This window comes from Stegostoma tigrinum, chromosome 28 (genome assembly GCF_030684315.1).
Source record: "Stegostoma tigrinum isolate sSteTig4 chromosome 28, sSteTig4.hap1, whole genome shotgun sequence".
NCBI classification, from domain to species: Eukaryota; Metazoa; Chordata; class Chondrichthyes; order Orectolobiformes; family Stegostomatidae; genus Stegostoma; species Stegostoma tigrinum.
The window spans coordinates 46,965,920-46,987,546 of NC_081381.1; the positions used below are offsets into that span (position 1 = coordinate 46,965,920).

General features: G+C 40.8%; 1 protein-coding gene across 1 annotated transcript in view; it reads right to left on the minus strand.

Moving 5' to 3' along the window:
• epha8 (eph receptor A8) overlaps positions 1 to 21,627 on the minus strand; it is a 495,908-nt gene that overhangs the window by 95,649 nt on the left and 378,632 nt on the right. Inside the window, exon 13 of the mRNA XM_048561609.2 lies at positions 20,089 to 20,298. Within this exon, the coding sequence (XP_048417566.2) occupies positions 20,089 to 20,298 (210 nt within the window). The remainder of the gene's footprint in view (positions 1 to 20,088; positions 20,299 to 21,627) is intronic.

A 21,627-nucleotide genomic window follows, 5' to 3' on the forward strand; every position in this document is an offset into this window, starting at 1 on the left:
TTGAAGTGTTGTAACATTCAAGATTAAGGGCCTAGTGTTGGAATGTGGGACTGGTGTAGATTTAGTGTAACTTTGGTGGTACAGACTTGAGTGGCCAAATGGCCTGCTCTGCACTGCATGATTCTATGACTCTGTGTTCAAGTTCCTGTATTGAATTTACTAAAAGTATTTGATTATTTTGTGACCAAGAAAATAGGGATGCTTCTTTACTGGAATTCACTCTGCAATAGTTGAACATATAGTTAAATAGCCAAACCTCGACTTACTTTTTAACCAATTTCCTCTTCATGAGGCGATCAAAATTTTAGGTTTTGCTTTGAGCGCAGCAGTAGACTTTAAAGGGTTAACAAATAACCATTTGCTCTTTATTGAATGAAGTACATTTATACAATGGCAATATTTGTCAGGTGAAATTATATTACAGATATTATACTTTATGTTCAACAGCATCCATTCTCTAACCTGCAATCTCCAATTCGATTATAAAGCACTTCTTGGGAACAGATGCAAAGCTCATGTAAAGGGAAAGGAAATAAAATTAGAGTAACTACTGGGGAAAATAGTTGTTTTGACATTAACAGTCCATAATTTCATTTAAGTTTGATATGCTCTTCATAAAAAAGATTGAGGGGAGAAATACAGATCACAAAATGAACCATAAGCATTCTGGAAAGTTGATTGTATTTTGTGGCTTTCTCTTTCGATTCAGGAAATGTTTAAAAGGAAATTGTATCCCGTCTTTCCAAAAATGATCAGAAATTTGTAACATTCGGTCAAAGTAGTTCACTCTTCATGAGAATCAAAATCTGTAGATTAAGAGTGAGGTACAGCCTCTCCATCCAGCTGTGGAGTTTAGGATATAATGTCTCCATGCAGCTGTGGAATGTAAAATACCACCTCTCCAACCAGTGCGGAGTGTCATTTTGCCTCTCTATGGAATGTACAGTAATATCTCTCCATCTGGTATGGAGTGTAAGATACAATGCCTTCATACAGCTGTGCAGTATGAATGAGATACAATCTCCCCATCCAGCTGTGGAGTGTAAGTGAGTATCAAATCTCTGTCCATTTGCCTTACTGTGCCATTAAAGACTTACTTCATAACACACTCTGACAATTTTTCACCTTTATCCTCCTCCTCACCTTTTCTTTCGACTCCCAATTGATGCAATTCCCCTTTGAATGCTATAACTGAGTCAGAATTTATTACCATTGGTAACAGCCCATTGCAGAAGTCAAAGGTCTTCCACTTGCTCAGCAAAATTCATTTTCTGTAAGTAAACCCAGCTGCTCTGGTAAGTACTTCTGCAAGACATTTTTTTTTGTGACGACCTATGAACTAAAGTGAAATGAGAGATACAAGAAGCTGGTCAAATACCAATGCTGAAAATCGAAAGAATGAATGCAAATACCATTATGGTGATTTAAAAATTTGTCATTTTTACAAATGACTTGGACGCAGGCATAGGAGGATGGGTTATTAAGTTTGCAGATGACACTAAAGTCGGTGGAGTGGTGGACTGCGTGGAAGAATGTTGCAGGTTGCAGGGAGACTTGGATAAACTGCAGAATTGGGCTGAAAGGTGACAAATAGAGTTCAATGCGGAAAAATGTGAGGTGATCCACTTTGGGAAGAATAATAGGAAGGCAGAATACTGGGTCTCTGGAAAGATTCTAGGTAGTGTGGATGTGCAGAGGGATCTTGGTATCCATGTACTTAGATCCCTGAAAGTTGCCAAAGATGTTGATATTGCTGTTAAGAAGGCATACGGTGTGTTAGGTTTTAGAGGTAGAGGGATTGAGTTCTGGAGCCGTGATGTCATGCTGCAACTGTACAAAACGCTAGTGCAGCCTCATTTGGAATATTGTGTGCAGTTCTGGTCACCCCATTACAGGAAGGATGTGGAAGCATTGGAAAAGGTGCAGAGAAGATTTACCAGGGTGTTGCCTGGTCTGGAGCGAAGGTCTTATGAGGAAAGGCTGAGGGACTTGGTTCTGTTCTCATTGGAGAGAAGAAAGCTAAAAGGGTATTTAATAGAGACATACAAGATGATCAGAGGATTAGATAGGGTGGACAGTGAGAGTCTTTTTCTGAGGATGATGACGTTGGCTTGTACGAGGGGGCATAGCTACAAGTTGAGGGATGATAGATTTAAGATAGATGTTAGAGGCAGGTTCTTTACTCAGAGAGTGGTAAGGGTGTGGAACGCCCTGCCTGCCAATGTAGTTATCTCGGCCACATTAGACGTATTTAAACAGTCCTTGGATAAGCATATGGATGATGATGGGATAGTGTAGGGGGAGGGGCTTAGATTAGTTCACAGGTTGGCGCAACATCGAGGGCTGAGGGCCTGTTCTGCGCTGTATTTTTCTATGTTCTATAAAATACCAAAATTAGTTTAAAATAAATTTTTATTGGAAGTGACCAAGAAACCATCAGGTTATTTCAAATCAAAATGGTTCATGTCCATATTTCAATCTGATTGTCATAAGCTATATGATGTGTTGCATCACGACTTTTATAACCTACATGATCTTGAGTCCACCAAACTCCTTTGTCACAGATATCTCTGTTCGTAATGGTATTGATAGGGTGACCATAACACTCTTTTGCTAAGATTCACATTTAAGTAAATCTCCAACAGGGCACAAAGTATTTTTCTTCCAAGGGAACTTCTATTGGTTTTCTTGAGGGCTACCTTTCTGATTTTCAGGGACTACTCTTTGGTTTCCAGGAACTCCTTTTTCATTCATGCTAACTTACTTATTAGTTCTTATCACCTAGTCGTGATACCCTCTATATACATGCATTGACATGTGAGATATTCCAACTCAACCACAGCAGAATTAGAATTCATCAACTTCCTCTAATCAATAACTTTCCACTGAACTTAAAGCCATAACATACAGCAATGAATCAATTTCCTAGGAAGAAAAATATTGAAACTGATACAAGACAAAAGACACATGCAGCAGCAATTTTTCTTTAACTAATTGACACATACTACTACACACAAAAAGCCATCACACTGAACACATGTTCCACAGACCGCTGCGGTCAGAGTGAATGCATTTCCACTGCATATTCACAAAGTGGGAATATTTTAACTGGATAGTTATGCCCCATTTATACTGCATGTCAGTCTCGGGTTTAAATTTAACTATTGACAGTGGCCTGACAATGACATTCATTATGCTTAAACCCTTCTAGTATTCCTGAATATATGCAGCCTTTAGCTTGAAACTCCACACATCCATCAAGAATGCATTCATTTTTCAAATTTTCCTGGCTCCTAGTTAGCTAAGTATTTATTTATTGACATGTTTAGTGTAGCTTCCTCTCCCCTCCACAGTCTTATAGCTTTCTTTATTCTCCAAATCCCTATGTGGTCTCCCTCATCCCACCAGCCCCACTGACGAATCATCCTCCACATTATCCTCTTTGATGACTTTCAACTCCATTTCCCTTGGCGTCTTTGTTTGTTTGTTCGCTCATTCATTCATTCATTCATTCATTCATTCATTCTTTGCCTTTCTCTTGTTCTTTCAATCACAGCTGTATTTTCCCACATTTACTACCAGCAGGTTCAATATGAGCCTATCAGCAGTAAATGAAAGAGAGAAACAGCTAATGATTGGAGGAGTAGTTCCTCACCATTAATCCATTTTAATTACGGGGGCAGAATTTCTCCCTTTGGTTGCCTCCACGACTGAATTTTTCAGCTCATTTTAGTGAGTTAGAGGATGGATTTTCCTGATGTCCCTGTGTATTCTGAGCCCTGGTCTCTGCTGAGTTGTGTGGAAATACCACCCTACTACCCACTGTGTGGGCTATGGGACCTGATAATATCCTGGTAATAATATTAAAGATGTGTTTCAGAACTAGCCTTACTCCTCACCAAGTTCTTCCACTGGCTTCTACCCAACAATATGGAAGATTGTCCACATATGTTATGTCTACAAATCTGATCTGGTTAATTACTGCCTCATCAGTCTACTCTTGAACTTCAGTTAAGTGATGAAATTTGTCATTGACAGCGCTTTCAAACAGCATTTGCACACCTAATCTGCTCAATGATGGTCAATTGATGTACAGGGCATCTATGCTTCTGAACCTATTACAACCTTGGCCCAAACACGTACAAAAAGCTGAGATTGATAGGGGTGTGACAGTTACTGTCCTTAAGATCAAAGCTTTCTTTGACCAAGTATAGCATTGAGGAGTCCATTAACATTTAAATCCATGGGAAAAAACAAACATCCCATGAAAGAATAGTAATATTCAGGCAAGTGGGGAATATCCCACCATACTTTGTAGACGGTGTGCATGCTTTGAGAAGTCAGGAAAGAGAGTTACTCGCTGCAGAATTTATAGTCTTTGCCTGTTCTTGTAGCCACTGTATCCATATAGTGAGTCTAATTTAACAGTCTAACTTTTCCTTTTATTTAAATTTATTGAAAACCTCTTCCAAAGTCTTTGAATTTAATGAAAATTTCAGCAGATTCCAGACATATAGGAATTGCCCAGAGGAAAATTCAATTTCCCAGTCAATCACTTGAAACTCTGCTCTGATGGGGAATTACACTGGAATAACGACTATCTGGCCAGCAGAAAATCTGCCCCATTAAACAAAGAAGTCCAGCAATAGCAGTAGGTTATTTGGCCCATCGAGACCATTGAACATGATCACAGCCGATCTTCCATCTCAGCACCATACCACGTGACACTTTTATCTTCCAGAAAGTTATTTCTTTATAAACATACAGGTAGTTCTCCTATGACAAGATAGTTGTGAACTAGTGTGACCTTGCATTATAGAAAATCATGCTCTAGAAAATTGTCATGGAAAATCGCATTATGGGGGCATCACTGTACAGCAGACCTGTACCTGTACAGCAGAAAGTTTACCTTATACAAATAGCTTCCACAATTCGTCATAATGTTACAGCCAATTTGTGTCAACAAAACATGCATTATCGCAGAACTACCTGTACTCAGTGACTTCCTTCCACCCAGTTTTCCTCTGGGTGAAGAAATTTCTCCTCATCTCAGTTCAAAATGATCTACTAAATATCCTTGATAACAAGGTGTAGAGCTGGATGAACACAGCAGGCCAAGCAGCATCAGAGGGGCAGGAAGGCTAACATTTCAGGCCTAGATCCTTACCCTACCCCCATTTCTGAAGAAGGGTCTAGGCCCAAAACATCAGCCTTCCTGCTCCCTGATGCTGCTTGGCCTGCTGTGTTCATCCAGCTCTGCATCTTGTTGTCTCAGATTCTCCAGCATCTGCAGTTCCTACTATCTCTGAAAAATTTTTCACTCCTACTGAATATCCTCACTCAATATTCTCTTGTTCTAGAACCCCCAGCCGGGGAACATCATCCCTGCATCCAGTCTGTCCAATGTGCTCAGAATTTTCCCTGAGTAGAAATTCCTAGTCAGGTCTCCCTTCCATTCTGATAGTTGCTTTGTACAATGGAACTGTCACAGGAAGGCAAACCATGCCCAATTTTAACAGCTGCCAGCTGTTTAACCTGCATGGGGGCAGGAGGGGGGGTGTTGCTTCTATTTGACCTCCTTATCAAGCTGCAGGATAAGAAGGGACAGGGTTAATTAACATCCCCAGAACATGGAGCTGCCAGTCTGAACACAACTTCTGAGATCAGAACAAAGACCTTCAATACATTTAACATCTCATCCTGGAAATTGCACGCACTTTAAACAGGAGTGAAAAATTCCTTTAACTCACTTTGACACACAGGCAGATCCTGTGAAAATCATTCAGCTACTAAGCTGAAAGATGGTGGTCTCTTTAAACACCAGCAGTACAGGGTTCTTACTGCTGGTTCTTATGGTTAAAATTAAGGGACGGTCATGGCTGAGTATAGTGTGATATTCTTTACATTCTGAATGACCTCGTGACATTCTGGCTTTGCCATGACTCTATCACACATTTTTCACTCCCATTCCAACAAAATTCACCATGGTGTAAACTGTACTGGTCTGAGACAGGCTCCATATAGTCCCCAAGGACGGAAGGCAGGCATTGCTCTGAAAATATAGGTGCTGCAGTGTCAATTGTGGCAACATTGGAGCATAAGGATAGGACTAGACCTCTCGGCCTTTCGAGCCCTCTCTGCCATTCTAGGCCACGTATTTATCAACATCAATATCATTTTCCTATGCTATCTCCATTCTCTTCACATCATTAAATTCTAGAATTCTCAATTTTTGTCTTGAATGTACTCAATGAGTGAGTGTCCACATCTGCCAGAGAATTCAAAAGCATCACCAACATCTGAGAAAAGAAATTTCTTATCTCAATACTAATTGCCCTGGCTTTATCGTGAAATTATATCCTCTAGATCTAGAATCACCAGCGAAGGGAAACATTCCATTTGCATCCACCCTGCCATGCCCTGTAAGAACTTTCTAGGTTTCATTTGAAGGGTCACTTCTCATTCTTCTAAACTCTGGAGAATACAGACCCAGTTTCATTAATCTCTCCTCAGAAAAAAATCCCACATTCCAGGAATTAATCTAGTGAACTGCCACAGCCCTGCCTCTATGACCAATCCACCTTGAAATAAGGAGACAAAATCTTTACACAGAACTCTAGATGAGGTCTCAGCAAAGTTCAGTAAAACTGCAGCAAGATATCATGGGGAGGTGATGGCCTAGTGGTATTATCGCTGTACTGTTAATCCAGAGACCTTCATAACATTCTGAGAACCTAGGTTTGAATTTGAATTCAAGAGATAACTGGAATTAAGAATCTAATGATGACTGTGAGTCTATTGTCACTTGTTGGAAAAACCCATCAGGTTCACTAAGACCTTAGGGGAGAGAAACTGCCATCCTTACCTGGTCTGGCCCACATGTGGCTCCACACCTACAGCAATGTAGGTGACTCTTAATTGGCTTCTGGGCAATCAGGGATGGGATTGGAATTGGATCCATGGAAAATAACACAAAGGAATGATCAGATTTATCGGGAGAGGTAAAAGAGTGGTAGAATAAGGTAATGGTAAACAAACGAGAAACCACTGCCTTGCTTGACGCACTTGCTTAAATAAATAGGCTGTTTCACTATCTGTGTGAAACATTAAACACTGGAGATTCTTCTAAATCTTTGTGGACAGAAGGAGAGAATGGTAGTCAAATATCCACTCAGTGAATAGTGCAAATCATTGGTTTGTTTTTGGAACGTAAACAATTCCAGTGAGCTCAACTTTCTGCAGAAAATGGCATGAATTTCAGAATATGATGCCTATGAAACAAAAACAGAATCTGGCGGATTCAATCACCACAAACAGTGCTCCCAATTTATGACCACTGGTTTCCATTTACATGAAAAATAGACTGAATCTCAGATTGTGATGATCATACCCTGCAGTAACACTAAAATTCATGCAATCCAATCAAATGAAAACAGTACTTGATTCTATCGCCAAAAAGCAGTGGCCATGTCTACGCAAAGTCAGCTGTCAGTTGTACTGCAGACCATGCCAAAACCAATAAGGTGCTATGATACTTCATCCTCTTGGCCAGTTGTGATGGAATATCAGTTTCAATACAATTCCTTCAAGGGACCAATTAGGCACTCAGTTTAAATCTTTGTGGACAACTTTATTTCAAAACTTGAATAATTTGAAAATGGTGATAATCACATTTGCCAATCAAGTCCATTTTAACACATATTTCTGGTGTTTTGCCAATGTATATGAAGGGGAATTGCAACATGGGCCATTTTGGATCAAAATTACAGAATATAAATTGCAAATTGAATAGTTAGCCATGGTCTGGTTATTTTGGATAATATATAACCTTTTGCTCCCAGGCAGCACTATTAGTACTGAACCGACATATGAACATACAAATTAAGAGGAGTAGGCCAGTCAGCCCCTTGAACCTGTTCTGCACTATTTGTAATCTCAATTCTACATTCCTACCTACTCCTGATATATATTTTTTAATCCCCTTGCCCGAATCTAACTACAGATAACAAGGTGTAGAGCTGGATGAACACAGCAGCCCAGGCAGCATCAGAGGAGCAAGAAAGCTGATGTTTTGGATCTGGGCCCGAAATCAGAAATGCTCCTCTGATGCTCCTGGTCTGCTGTGTTCATCCAGCTCCACACCCTGTTATCTCAGACTCCAGCGTTAGCAGGTCTAACTGTCGCTAAGAATCTAACTATGTCTGTTTTGACATATTCAAGGACTCTGCTGCCAGTTTTTCAGGAAGAGTACCAGAGACTCAGAGAGAGAGAAAAACAAAAAACCTGATGGAAAATGGGCCTACTTAATTTTAAAGTGACTCTTAGTTCCATATTCTCCCATACGACAAAATATTCTCTCCTCATTTACACTGTTAAGATATCTTAAGACTTTACTCCTCAGGCAGTGAAGGAGGCAAATGGTTTGTTGGCTATCATAGTGACAGGATTTGAACACATGTCTTACTGCAATTGTATAGCTACATGAAGGGGTGTCAGTTTAGGTCAGTTGGTTGGATGGTTGGTTTGCAAAGCAGTGTGATGCCAAAAGCTTGGGTTCAATCCCCACACTGGCTGAGGTTACCATGGAGGGCTCTCCCCTCGCCTGAGGTACTCAGGTGCTCAGTTAAAATCTAGTTTGGTACAGTGGCTCAGTGGATATCACTGCTGCCTCACAATGCCTGGGACCTGGGCTCAATCCCACCCTCAAGTAGCCATCTCTGAAGTTTGCACATTGTCCCCATGCCTCTGTGGGTTTCTTCTCACATTCCAAAGATGTGCAGGTTAGGGGGATTGGCCATGCTAAATCGCCCATAGTGTCCAGGGATATGTAGGTTAGGTGGATTGGCCATGAGCAGTGCAGGATTACAGGGATAAGGTTAGGGGATAAGGCTGGGTGGAATGGTCTTTGGAGAGTTGGTGTGGGCTTGTTGGGCCAAATGGCCTATTTCCATGCTGTAGGGATTTTATGATCTCTATGACCACCAACTGTCTCTCTCTGTAATGAGGGAGCAACCTTATGGTCAGGCAAGACTATGGCAACCTATTACTACTAGGGACTTGGTGAGATGTATTGGGTGCAGTTTTGGTCTCCTTTATTTGAGGAAGGAATTTCTGGCTATTGAGGGATGGCAACAGTTTAGTAGGACTGGTGCCTAAGATAGTGGTAATGATGTATGAAGAGAGGCCAGATTGGTTATGATAGGAATCAGTAACATTCAGAGGAATTGTTGGGGGGATGTGATGGAATCTTTCAAAATCTACAAAATTCTAACAGGACTAGACAGAGTAAATGCAAGGAGGATGTACCTGATGAAGTCCAGAACAGCTGCCACAGCCTAAGGATGTAGGATAAGCCATTTAGGACTGAGATGAGAGGAACTCGCTTCACCCAGACAGTGGTGAGTCTGCACAATTCACCACCACAAAGAGTGATTGAGGTGAAAACATTGAATTAACAAGGAGTTAGATATAATTTTTAGGACTAAAGGAATTGAATATTATAAAGAAAAAGTAGGCACAGTGCTCTAAGTTGAATGATCAGTCATGATCATATTGAATGGTGGAGCAGGCTTGAAGAACCAAATGGCCTACTCCTGCACCTATTTTCTATGTTTTATATGTTTTAATCAAGTCACTTCTTACTCTCATAAGCTCCATCGGATAAAACCTAGCCATGTCTAAGTGTTCTTCGTCGGCCAACCCACCCATTGCAGGCACGAGATGAGCAAACCTTCTCAGAACTGCCTCCAAATCATTTACATCATTCCTTAAACAAAGTGGCTTTCACAGAGGGGAGGTCAAAACCCTCTGCTAATTAAAATCAAAACACCCAATGAAACTCGTTTTGCCCTGTAATCTGCTAAAAGCGTAGTCTGCCTCTCACCTCCCAATCTGCTATAAAGGAAAGGTGAAATAAAATGAACTTCTGACAGTCACTTCACAAATGACAGGCAACAGTTTATCTATCTAACTCTAACAGTAATCAAATTAACAGAACTACTAACAAACCAAACAATTCCTCCCAACCAGTAACTATTTCTGAATAAAACAAAATTCTAATGGTATGCTGTTCCAATAACTGCACATCAAAGTCAAAAATGTCATAACTTACGGTCTGTGTTTGCTACATATTACAGGAGGGAAGCAATTTTTTTTTCAGTTGCAGTTGTCATAACTTCAACAAAGTTGCTAAGGTCTAAATGCCAGGGGAGATTTAATTGCTGAAAGATGTCACGTTGGGATGTCCGGTTGGCATGGACAGGTTGGACCAAAGGATTTGCTTCTGTGCTCTGTGGCCCAATGATTAACAAAGTCCCATTTATATAAACCAAATTAATAAGAAAAACATAAATTAAAACTTAGAGTCTGAAAACTACAGTCAGCATGTGTCTTCCAGAATGTTCTGTGCTTTTTCCGCTATTCTGCAGTCAGGAATTCTTTGTTGAATCCTTGTGTCAGGAATATTACCTAAGTTAGCTATGATACCTTTTTGATGGTGCTTAATCAGAGAGCCTAAAGACTTCTGCGAGAAGTAGGGTTTTACTCTTCTGATGGCAGTTCATTCTTACCCTGATTTTCAAACACGCTCTTTTTATGTGTCCTTGATGATCCGTCAATTTTCTTAAAGTAGGATTGGTCCAAGGTTGTCAATGCCATCAGATTTAAGTTCAAGTGGTATTCGGTCTCTAGATGCCTGGCTTAAATTAACTGCTGATATTCAAGCTGGTTGCCTTAACAAAAGAACAAGACACCCACACACCCATTGATAATATACCTTTCAACTTCAGAACAGTCGGTGCATCCACAGCTGCCTGCAGACTTGTTTTTTTAAACTTCCAAGCTTACAAAAGCACATCATCTCTTAAAGAAACCATATATTCTTTCCCCTATCATTTTTAAAAACAAATTCTAACAAAATGTCTTCCAATTTGCGAGTACTCTACTCAACTTTGCAACAGTAACCAATACTGTACACAGTACTCCAGATGTGATCCTACCAATGCCCTGTATAACTGAAATACAACCTCCTTACTTGTGTATTCAATGCCCCTTGCAATAAATGATAGTATTCTATCAATTCTCTGAATTACTTGTGAAACTTGTATACTAACAATTTGTGATCCATGCACTGGGACACCCAGATCCCTATCTGCCTGAGAGCTCTGTAATGTTAACCACTTAGAAAATATGCTTTGTTTATTCTTTATGCCAAAATTATCATTGTTGCATTTTCTCACATTATATCCCACTATACATACCTTTGCCCGCTCACTTAGAACATAACATAGAACATAGAACATAGAATATTGCAGCACAGTACAGGCCCTTCAGCCCTCGATGTTGTGCCAACCCGTCATACCGATCTCAAGCCCATCTAACCTACACTATTCCATGTACGTCCATATGCTTGTCCAATGACGATTTAAACGTACCTAAAGTTAGCGAATCTACTACCGTTTCAGGCAAAGCGTCCATTCCCTCACTACTGTCTGAGTAAAGAAACTACCTCTGACATCTGTCCTATATCTTTCACCCCTCAATTTAAAGCTATGCCCCCTCGTGCTCGCCGTCACCATCCTAGGAAAAAGGCACTCCCTATCCATCCTATCTAACCCTCTGATTATTTTATATGTTTCAACTGAGTCACCTCTCAACCTTCTTCTCTCTAATGAAAACAGCCTCAAGTCCCTCAGTCTTTCCTCGTAAGGCCTCCCCTCCATACCAGGCAACATCCTAGTAAATCTCCTCTGCACCCTTTCCAAAGCTTCCACATCCTTCTTATAATGCGGTGACCAGAACTGTACACAATACTCCAAGTGTGGCTGCACCAGAGTTTTGTACAGCTTCACCATAACTTCTTGGTTCCGGAACTCGATCACTCTATTAATAAAAGCTAAAACACTGTATGCCTTCTTAACAGCCCTTTTAACCTGGGTGGCAACTTTCAAGGATCTGTGTATTTTCGGATCTTAGCTTATCAATGTCTCTTATGACATCCTTGTATCTCTTCATAATTTACTTTCCCACGTATCTTTGTGTCTTCAGCAAATTTGGCATTCATACTTTCTATCCCTTGATCTGAGTCATTTATACAAGTTATAAATGACTGAGGTCCCGACACCGATCTCTGTGGCACATCATTCGTTACACATTGCCAGCCTAGAAATGAAACACTTGCACTTACTCTCTGCTTCCTGTGAGCCAAGTCAATATGTTACCCCTGCACAATGAGCTTTTATTTTGTGCAATAATGTTGTTTACAATATGTAATGTGTGTAATCAATATGTAGAGTTAATTCTTCCACTTGTATCACTGAATTCCTAAAAAGCTGTCATTATTTTTACATTATTTCTAACTTTATCGTGTGGTTATTTTTAAGCAACCTGCTCATCAGCTTCCCAGAAATGACTTTTTATCCTCATCATTCCTCTTTCCTACCAAGGTGCATCCACATGTTCGTTCCCTGAACTTTGGTCATTGCTCTCTGGTATGCTAAATGCATCATCAACTAATGGAGCTATCCTTCCAACTTTTCCTTGTTTCCTGCCAATCCTAAATGTCCTGTACCCTTCAAAATTTTGTTACCAATCCATGTCATCCTGTCTTCACGGAATGCCCTTCAAAGGGCTGTGTAGATTTGATAGGCTGCTTCCATATTGTGGGAATTCAATGATTGCTTCTGGAATAGTGATTTAAGTCTAATATTTTGGCAGGGGGAGCAGGCACCTGAGGACAATGTTAATGGAATGATATTTATACAATTGGAATTGTGGCAGGTAAAGTAAATACATAATGCCATGAATTTTTATTCCCATTTAAAATAATTTATGATGATCAAAGTGTTGTTTTTAAATTCAGTTCAGAAGACACCTGTGTTGAGCTCAGAAGCAAATATAGTTTGATTTCTGTAACAAGTCAATTCAATTGATGGCTCTAGTTTATACAACATTTAAGCCACAAGAGTTCAGTTAGAAATCTGTAGTTTATTAGTTCTAAGGAAATTTAGACTGCCAGACTTGTAAAAAAGTTCATGTCAACAATTTGGAAAAGACTCAAGTTTTGTGAAAACTGTCTGGAATCAGTTAAATAGAATGCGAACAAGTTGAGGTAGGGATTTAATTTCTTTGGACTTGAACCTCTGTAATGGATAGTGTCGGGAAACGATTTGAAACTACCCTTAGCTATGCATTTAGACAGTGTTTTAACTGTCTTAAAAACAACCATAGATTGTCGATTTTTTTAATCCTTAATTTGTATAATAAACTCCTGCTACGGTTAAGAGAAAATCTGAAGCCTCGTGAATATATTTCCTTTGACTAAGCATGACATTAACAAATTAAATAAAAATAAATATGATCGATCAGGCCAGGATTCATTCTGGGATCTGTCTGGTCCTGTTATAATGGTGGATAAACAAGAGTTGAGATTATGACAAATCAAAAGAAAATTAAAATAAATCCTTGTCAAGTTGGCAATTATGTGTCCACCTAGGTCTATTACAGTGGATATTAAACATTCCTGCTCATATTAAAGACATTCTAAGTGAAAATGATGACTATATTCTATTCTGTGAGGAACGACTATGCCCAGCTGGTGATTATATTTCATTTAGTTAGGTTGTACTTCATGGCACATGAGTTTGGACAAAGATCAATACTGGTGAGGATGCAAATTGTTTACATTTGGTAAGATCTCTGAGGTTTTGAAATAGATCTGTAGCTCGGGTTGTGGGTGTTGAGGTTGGTTGGGTCGCCGAGCTGATATGTTGTTCTGCAGATGTTTCATTACTGTGCTCGGTAACATCCTCAGTGCAGCGTCTGATGAAGCGTTGGTGTGTTTTCCCGTGTGGTTTTTAAACTCTGGGGTCCATTGCGATGGATTGCCTCACTTCCGAGTTTCCTCCATAGTGGAATGTATATGGAGTCAAGCTCAATGTGTCTATTAATAGCCTGCTTCGTGGAGTGCCATGCTTCCTGGAATTCTCATACTTGTCTCTGCCTGAGATAAGTGAGTCCACAACCAATACTCACTCATCTCAATCCACATGGACAAGGAGAATCACAACTTCGACTGGGGCAACACCAAGATCCTGGGACAGACTAGGCAGATGAAGCATTTGTGGAGCAACAAACCAGCTTGGTGAGCCAACCATCCTCAACATTTGGTAAGTTGTTACAGAAAGCATCCAGTTTTTGCTACAAGTGAAGATTTTATTCATGAGATCCTATACAATGTCTCTTGCTATACTTTGCAGACTCTCCAATTTAGCTAGCTTGATCCCCGGTATGGAGGGGTTGTCTTACGAGCAAAGGCTAAGCCGGGTAGGGCTCTACTCACTGGAGTTTAGTAAAATGAAGGGTAATCTCATTGAAATATAAGGGGTTTCATAATGGGCTAAATAATACAGAGAGGATGCTTCCCCTCATGGGACTGTCTGAGGCCAGAGGGCATTGTCTCAGAATAAAGTGGTGCCAATTTAAGATGCAATGAGGCAGAATTTCTTCTGAGGTTTGACAGCCTTTAGAACTCAATGATGTAGTAGTAGAGTCTTGGCATATATTTAAGGCTGAGATAGAGGGAATAAAGGGTCATGGGGAGAGGCCAGGAAAATGGACGTGGGGCATCGCAGGTCAACTATCATCCTACTGAGTAGTGGAAAAGGCCAGAGGGGTCAAATGACCCACTCCTGTTCCTATTTCTTATGGTCCTATGGATACCTTGCTTTGTTCTTGGCTGTCTTCCGTATGTACTAGACCCATGTCTCTGATGGTCAACTTCTAAAAATATTGGGACTTGTAAAGCTGTATTGGGTAAAGCTGTGTTGCCTTCCAAAGCATGAAGACATTCAAAGTAATGTTCCAAGATATTTATAGTGTGGGTGAGTGGCTGTAAAGGCTCATAGCATCTTGTACTTTGCTAGTGTTGTGGCAGAATCAGAGGTCTCTAAGTACAGCGTGAGGAAGATAGTCGAGAGCTAATGGACTCACACTTGTATTCATTCTTCATCATTACTCTGACATAACAAAGGTTCATGACTTCTGTCTGTGCAGTGAGCATTCACTAACACGATTTTGATTGTTAGTGACTGTTCTCCAATAGTGATGTGGCAACACTGTATTAGGTAGGAGCTAGAAAATGCTCCTAATAATCATAGAAACATGGAATCCGTACAATGCAGATAGAGACTCGGGAAAGCCCAGAGCAGGACTCTGGTAGTGGAAAGAAAAGTTGGACTCTCTTACATATCTTTTTTGTCTTATCTTTTTCTAAGTTAATGTGAATGGTGCCATGTATGTACGGAAAAGGTATACATTTTTTGATGTATTTATACATCGAATACATGTGATAATAAATGATTCAATTCAATACTGCGCTACACACCTTTTACCGTGAATCCTTAAAATCTACTTTCTGTTCAAACACCAAGCATCGAATTTTTTAGGTCTTCCAATGCCTGATGACATATTTGAAGTTGAGGGCAAGACTTGTGAGAATAGAAAGGTGGTCCCTACCTCTGATCTGTCTCGCATGTTATACAAATGGTGGGCACGATCTCAGATAGGAGCTGGGAGATCAAGCAGTTCCAATTGTGCAGACTACTCTTGGGCACATGCTTGGGGGAGTCTGCTCCATTCCCCTTTAAACATCACTACCACCAGCCTCTAAAACATGGCATCTGATGACCCCAGACCACGGTGAGCTAGGCAAGCCCACCCAATGTCAACAAATTTATCCAAAGTCTGGGAAGTTGTCACTTCTACAGAACACTTTCAACAATTACGGCATGAAACATTAATCCTCTCAAACCCCAACTTCCCAAACATGTAGTGATATATTACCAGAATTAGTTCAGTAAAATATAATTGTTTTTGCTGTATTTTTTTAAAACTGAGTTTGTACTAGTTTTTCCATCCAAGTCAGCATTGTTTCATCAACATCATTCGATGAAACTGTTAAATGGTCCAAAGGATGCAATTGCTTTGTGGATGGGTCTATATATGAGCAATTCACATCATAATTCATCTCCTTATTCTTAAACATGCTAAAAATGTGATTGTTTTTCCTGGTTAATTTGTATTTAGTGGCTCTGAGATATGTACAGAATGCACATTGTAGAAAAACATTTCAATTGGGTATTTATTTTACCCTGAAATTCAGGGAAAGTGAGTGTGCTGCCATGTGTAAATTCATGTTGCCTCTCAAGTTCCATGAGGTTTTATATCGACTCTATATTAATATGGAAAGGTGCGTTCTCAAGATTATGGGGCATCAAGGTGATGGAACTCGGTCAAGAGAGTCTCAAAAGGTGGATTGTAGTAACAGTAAGTACATGTAAAGAGATCAAAGCACAACATCAGCAAGGTATGGGAGAGAGTGTGTAATGACAGGATTGATCAAAAAAATCTCCAGGTAAAAAGCTAAGACATATAAAAGGCAGCTACAGACAAAGGGAGGTAAACCGATAGAAACAAGGATGAGTATTTTAAAAATTTAAGCATTACTTAATCTAGAGATAATGAAGGTCAACAAGCATGTTACGCAGGTTACCTCAGGTTACGACAATATAGACTTAGTTAAAGAGGGCATGGAGAAACAGTTTTTGGTGATGTAATGTTTAAGGCATCCCGCGATTTTCATGGAGAATAAAATGGAACAAGTTGTGAGCCCGTAAGTAAAAACTGGCCCCATTCTGTGTGCCACAAAACATTACAAGGCAACATCAAACAGCACAGAATGGGGTAAATTTTCCTTTCAATTTAGGATCGAATCCACACACCAGATTCCTTGACAATTGACATTCCTTCAGTAATGAACCAAAAATAGATGGATCTATTGCCATATCTCATCTGCATGATGAGAAAACTCAGAAGGCTTTGACTTTGCATCCTGAAAACTTAAAAACCGAAAGTAATGATTCATATGTTATTCAACACTGCTGTTTACACCTATTACTTTGCATTTTGGAATTTTATGATATTACAGAATGATTGCTTGCAGCCTTGCCTCAGTGCAGTCCTTGGCTGTAATGTAAATTGATTCTTTTTTTTGAAAAATAGACCTTTGGACTGAAATTGAAATATTAGCTTAACTTATCAATAGCTTGGTGTCAATCACAGAGGCATGGGCGAGGCAGAGGAAGTTATGGATTAAAATCCAATTTCAGCAATTTGACTGTACAATCTCGGTTGTCCTTCTAGTGCACTACTGCGGGAAGGCTCCCCTGTCAATGTTGTCATGTGTTGGCAAGACATTAGACCACTGCTCTGTCAGGGTAGAGCTAAGGGCTCCATGGCACAATGTGAAGGGGAGCAAGGAAGCTATCAACAGTGTCTTGGTCAATATTCATTCATCAATCAAAATCACTAACAAACGGCTTTCTTCGTCAGTAGCATGTTACTGTTTGTGGGATCTTGCTGTACAAAAACTGATTGTTGTAGTGTAGCACACAAAGCCAATTGTACATCAACCTTTTTTGATCTTTATATATCTTGGAGAGATGTTCGAACTCAGGCCCTTCAGTTTTCACTGATGCTGGCAGATCTGCACAGTTTCTCAGATAAAAAGTGTGGAGCTGGATGAACACAGCAGGCCAAGCAGCATCCTAGGGGGACAAAAGGTGATGTTTCGGGCCTAGACCCTTCATTAGAAAAGGGGGATGGGCAAGAGGGTTCTGAAATAAATAGGGAGAGAGGGGGAGGTGGACCGAAGATGGATAGAGGAGAAGATAGGTGGAGAGGAGAGTATAGGTGGGGAGGTAGCGAGGGGATAGGTCAGGCCGGGGAGGATGGACAGGTCAACGGGGCATGATGAGGTTAATAGGTAGGAAATGGAGGAGCGGCTTGAGGTGGGAGGAGGGGATAGCTTAGAGGAAGAACAGGTTGGGGGGGATGAGCTGGGCTGGTTTTGGGATGCAGTGGGGGGAGGGGAGATTTTGAAGCTTGTGAAATCCACATTGATACCATTGGGCTGTAGGGTTCCCAAGCAGAATATGAGTTGCTGTTCCTGCAACCTTTGGGTGGCATCATTGTGGCACTGCAGGAGGCCCAGGATGGACATGTCGTCTGAGGAATGCGAGGGGGCGTTGAAATGGTTCGCGTCTGGGAAGTGCAGTTGTTTATTGCGAACCAAGCGTATGTGTTCTGCAAAGCTGATCCCAAGCCTCCGCTTGGTTTCCCCAATGTAGAAGAAGCCACAACAGGTACAGGGGATGCAGTATACCACATTGGCAGATGTGGAGGTGAACATCTGCTTGATGTGGAAAGTCATCTTGGGGCCTGGGATGTGGGTGAAGGAGGAGGTGTGGGGGCAAGTATAGCACTTCCTGCGGTTGCAGGGAAAAGTGCTGGGTGTGGTGGGGTTGGAGGGGAGTGTGGAGACGACAAGGGAGTCCCGGAGAGAGTGGTCTCTCCGCAAGGCAGACAAAGGTGGGGGATGGAAAATTGTCGTGGGTGGTGGGGTCGGATTGCAGATGGCGGAAGTGTCGGAGGATGATGCGTTGTATCCGGAGGTTGATGGGGTGGTACGTGAGGATGAGGGAGATCCTCTTTCGGCGGTTATTGCAGGGACAGGGTGTGAGGGATGAGTTGCAGGAAATGCGGGAGACACGGTCGAGGGCGTTCTTGACCACTGCGGGGTTAAGTTGCGGTCCTTGAAGAACAAAGACATCTGGGATATATGGGAGTGGAATGCCTCATCCTGGGAGCAGATGCGGCAGAGGAGAAGGAATTAGGAATAGGAGATGGAATTTTTGCAGGGGGTGGGTGGGAGGAGATGTATTCTTGGTAGCTGTGGGAGTCGGTGGGCTTGAAATGGACATAAGTTACAAGCTGGCTGCCTGAGATGGAGACAGAGAGGTCCAGGAAGGTGAGGGATGTGTTGAAGATGGCCCAGGTGAACTTGAGGTTGGGGTGGAAGGTGTTGGTGAAGTGGATGAACTGTTCGAGCACCTCTTGGGAGCACAAGGCGGCACCGATACAGTCATCTCTGCAGAGTTTCTCATGCAGTTTTTGTGTTTGCTCCCCAGAACATTACCAGGCTGACATTGCCTCCTTCCAGTCATTTATCTGGGTTAACTCATCTGCATTAACACGTAGAACTGCACTTTTTATACTTCATCAGCAAAGAAACGAATATCTTGGAACAAATGTGTTGCGGCACGGTGTCTCAGTGGTCAGCACTGCTGCCTCACAGCAGTGGGAACCTGGGTTCAATTCCCCCCTCAGGTGACTGTCTGTGTGGAGCTTGCACTTTCTCGCCGTGTTTGCGTGGGTTTCCTCCAGGTGCTCTGGTTTTCTCCCACAGTCCAAAACCACGCAGGCTAGGTGGATTGGCTATGGTAAATTGCCCAAGTATTCAGGGATTTTAGCTTAGTCGGGTGGGATGGTCCAATGATTGGTGTGGACTTCTTGGGCCAAAGGGCCTATTCCATACTGTTGGGGTTCTATGAAATGTAACTATTTTAGCAGTGGTAAATCTCTATTTAATGTTTTAAAGTGGATAACTCCTTGATCATTTTTCTCTTATTAGTCTCCATTCAAAAGAAACAATCAATCAGAATCACAACACCAGGAAACTGTTGACTTGTATAGCAAAGTCAATATTTATTGCCATTCCTATTTATTTTTGAACTGAGTGGCTTTCTGAGGGTAATTAAGAGAACTCCAAATTTCTATGGGTCTGGAGTCACAGCTGGGCCTCCTGGGCAAGAATGATAGATTTCCTTCCCTCAAGGACATTCTTGAGCCAGAAGGTTTTTATGCTAATGGTTACTTGGTCGGTATTAAACTAGGTTTTAATAGATTATGATAATTATGATAAATGGAGTTAATATTTCAAGCTTTTGATTCCAGATTTTACTGAATTCAAATTTAACTGTCTGCTATGAAGATGAACTCAGTTGCGAGAACATTAATTAAGGTAAATTGCTGTTGATGCTTGAAATCTGAAACAATTGTTTTTAGAGTTCTCTTACAGCAACAACTCCAAGACTTGAACATATAAAGGACAAAAGACTTATTTAATGGTTTTCACCACTTGTTATAGAATGTTCAAGAAAGTAAAACTCAAATTAAAATTCTGAAGCCTACCGTGGTGGTGTAAGCTGCATCTGGATCGTCTTCCAAAATGCGGGAGAGCCCAAAGTCTGACACTTTACACACCAAGTTACTGTTGACGAGGATATTTCGAGCTGCAAGGTCCCTGTGTATGTATCCCAAGTCTGATAAGTACTTCATTCCAGCTGCTATCCCACGAAGCATTCCGACAAGTTGGATGACAGTGAACTGCCCATCATGTCTCTATAGCAACAGGAGAAAGAATCAATTTGTTTCCAGTGACTCCATTCGGCTGATGCCATAAGGACATTCTTCACAACAGCAGATTCAATTTTTTTTAAGAAAATGAATCCAAGCAAAAAGTTTTAAGTCAATAAAATCAAATAATCAATACCTCAATAAAATCAGTCCCCATATTGCAGAACTTCATCTTACAACACATATTCAGGAAATTACAGGACAAAGTTTCACTATCATTGCCTGGCCAATCTCAGTGAAGGAAAACTCACAGGCATTTAGGTGACCCAACTCCCTCTACCTAGATGGAGCACATGTAAAAAAAAACAACTAATCATCATGCCCCCTTCTCATGGTGCACTTCCCAGACATTTTTTTTATAGAAGAGGGAAAACCTTTATGCCAGCTGTATGGTTAGAGTCAGGAAAGCATTGCCTGAGGCTGTGGGGGAGGCAGGTTCACTTGAGTGGTTAGGTTCCAGAATGTAATGTGCAAGAGTGTGGTGGAGACAGATTCACTTGAGTTAAGTAAGTTCAGGAATGAACTGCCTGAGAGTGTGGTGGAAGCAGAGTCAATTCAGGCTTTTAGAAAGAAATTGGATCATTATTTGAAAAGGAAATACTTGCAGAGCTCCAGGGAATACAAACAGAATTGACTCTAGGTGCATTGTCCCTTCACAGATGTAATGGCCAAATTTGTCACCATCCCTTCTGTAACCGTTCTACAGCTCTCGTCTGCATCACAATAAGCTTATCTTTGCTAAAATGACAGCCAAAAGTTATTAGTTTTGCCCCATATCAGAATTTGTTTCAATGTTACAAGGCTAAGCAGGATTTTTGAGATTACAGTGTCTTTTCTGAACCTTGCCAGAAGAATTTTTTTCAAATATGAAAGGAAGAATCCATTTTTGCTGATAATAAATAGTAACCAGTAGTTAAAAAAAAACATTTTCAGTCAAGAGGATGATTACATTGAAAATAATTTCAAATTTCTAACTCATTAGTTAAAGCACAATGTGAGGCATTGAACTCTGCTACAACTTTTGACACATGTTGTGAATTATTCATTAAATGTCTTCTCCAGAAAACCTGTGCAATAACTGGGATTTATAACCATGTACTGTGAAGAATGTAACTCTGATATGCATCGTTGTCCTCACTGAAGATTTGTAAATTGTGGAGTGAATATTCAAATCCGCATTCCATCTCTGACTTAAGTTGTATTCAGCTTTGCGGGATTGATTGACCAGGGCCTGCCTGAGGTGTACAACAGTATGCTTCTGTCAGGTAGCATGTGTTATGAGGAAAGGTATCATCACCCTCATCTACAAGTGAA